Source organism: Ipomoea nil, unplaced genomic scaffold (genome assembly GCF_001879475.1).
Source record: "Ipomoea nil cultivar Tokyo-kokei standard unplaced genomic scaffold, Asagao_1.1 scaffold3238, whole genome shotgun sequence".
In the NCBI taxonomy this organism is placed as follows: Eukaryota; Viridiplantae; Streptophyta; class Magnoliopsida; order Solanales; family Convolvulaceae; genus Ipomoea; species Ipomoea nil.
Window position 1 is genome coordinate 1272511 of NW_017619666.1, and position 2112 is coordinate 1274622.

Below are 2112 nucleotides of genomic sequence, written 5' to 3' on the forward strand. Positions count from 1 at the left end.
TAAAAAATTTTACTATTGTGTCTCTTTCATCTTTTTTTTTTTTTTTTTTTTTTTCCTCTCCAATTTTTCGATAGTACTCCGTTATGATCGAAGACAAAATGGTAAATTCTCATGCCACTTTGGGATCTACATCTTGGCAAAACCTAACGTGTGATAGGGATAAGTATTATACTTTTGTCATGCTGTGAACTGTGAACCAAAATATCACAAATTATGTTATAGACTAATAAATGTTTATTTTATAATTTTTAAAAATAAATTCTGTACTCAAAAAAAAAAAAATACTTATTATATTAAAAGTGAATTTATATGTCAATTATCTTATATTGTGAATTGTGGTCTACGGTAGTTGCCAAAATACCAAATAGGTTGATATTACACATTAACAAACCTGTTAACTATTTTTTTTTTTTTTTTGAGTGAAGAGAAAAACTTACAACCATTATTTGATAGTGTACAACTGTACAATGAGTAAACTGTACCTTGTGACCAATTGTTATGCCGTGGAACTGTGTCCACCTTGCAAGGTGGACACAGTTCTATAATCATAATTATAAAACTCTATATTCATAATTTTTGAACTTCATATTCACAATTATAGAACTCTATATTCATAATTTTTGAACTTCATATTCACAATTATAGTATTCTATGTTCATAATTTTTGAACTTCATATTATCAATTTTTGAACTCTATGTTTATTTATTTTTTTTATTACAAAGGAAGAGGGGTACCCGGGCAAATTATGCTGTGCATCCGTATGCACCGGATGCAAAAACGAGCGGATGCACCATGCATGGTGCATACGGATGCAAAAACGACGTCGTTTTAATAAAACGCGCGTCTCCCTTTAAAAAAAAAATCAGGTTCGATTCCCAGCAACAACATATGAACTAAAATTCCATAATCGATGAACTATAATTCCATAATCTAATCTATGAACTAAAAATTCCAGAATGAATGAACTAAAATTCCATAATCTATAAACTAAAATTTCAGAATCGATGAACTACAATTCCATAATCGATGAACTATAGTTCCATAATCAATGAACTATAATTCCATAATCTATGAACTAAAATTCCAGAATGAATGAACAATATAATGTTGTTGCTGGGAATCGAACCTGAATTTTTTTTAAAGGGGAGACGCGCGTTTTTTTAATAAAACGACGTCGTTTTGGCATCCGTATGCACAGCATAACGATTGGGGTACCCACATATACTATCTACGCTTACACCGAGGCTCAAACCTAAGACATCCCACAAAAAGGGTCAACCGGATACTAATGGACCACAAAGCCACTTGGTATAATTTTTGAACTTTATATTCACAATTATGACAGTTTTGGAACTGTGTTCATCTTGGAAGGTGGACACGATTCTACAATATAGTTTGTCCCTTGTGAATTGTGAGCCTAATCGACAAAAAATCACAATAAAATAAAATAGTTTAAATTATCTATAACTGATGGACACAAACTAAAGCGGTGATATTTTAAAATTAGTTTAAGTATGGAGATAGGATGCTTTAATTTATTTATTTATTGCACATGGACTGACTAACTCTCTTCTCCATCTACTCCTCTTCCAAGTTCCAACTGCACCGCATTGCAATTTGCATTGCATTAGCCATAACCACGCCCACCGACGCAACCCAAACAAACCCAAATCCCATTATGAGAGAACGCTCAACCCACCTGAAAATCAAGAACCCTTAAACCCCCACCCACTCACTCACTCACGAGCCTCAAAATCAAAAATCAATAATCAAAAATGGAGGACTTGAGATCAAAGTCATACAATGATTCAAGAATGCAAGTGGTAGACACATACAACGGCTTCTCCAACCCCAACCCGGGTGGGCCTCAAGATCTCCGATGCTACAGCGCTTCCTATGCATATTCAAACAACAATACGCAGGCGAAGACGGGTGGTAGGGACGCGAATTTGAAGAAGGGATGGGTGTTGGGTGACCCAGAATTGCAGAGGAAGAAGAGGGTGGCTAGCTATAAGGCGTACGCTGTAGAGGGGAAACTCAAAGGCTCGATTAAGAAGAGCTTTAGGTGGATTAAAGAGAGGTATACTCAAGTAGTCTATGGCCGGAGATGA

At 35.1% G+C, this 2112-nt stretch overlaps 1 protein-coding gene across 1 annotated transcript; it reads left to right on the plus strand.

Moving 5' to 3' along the window:
• The first annotated feature begins 1776 nt into the window (after positions 1 to 1776).
• LOC109168983 lies at positions 1777 to 2112 on the plus strand. The gene has a single exon (XM_019317863.1). It carries the CDS (start codon positions 1777 to 1779, stop codon positions 2110 to 2112), a length of 336 nt encoding a protein of 111 aa, XP_019173408.1.

Excerpts from the sequence above, each read along its gene's own strand:
- LOC109168983 (XM_019317863.1), top strand. The coding sequence starts at position 1,777 with ATGGAGGACTTGAGATCAAAGTCATACAATGATTCAAGAATGCAAGTG.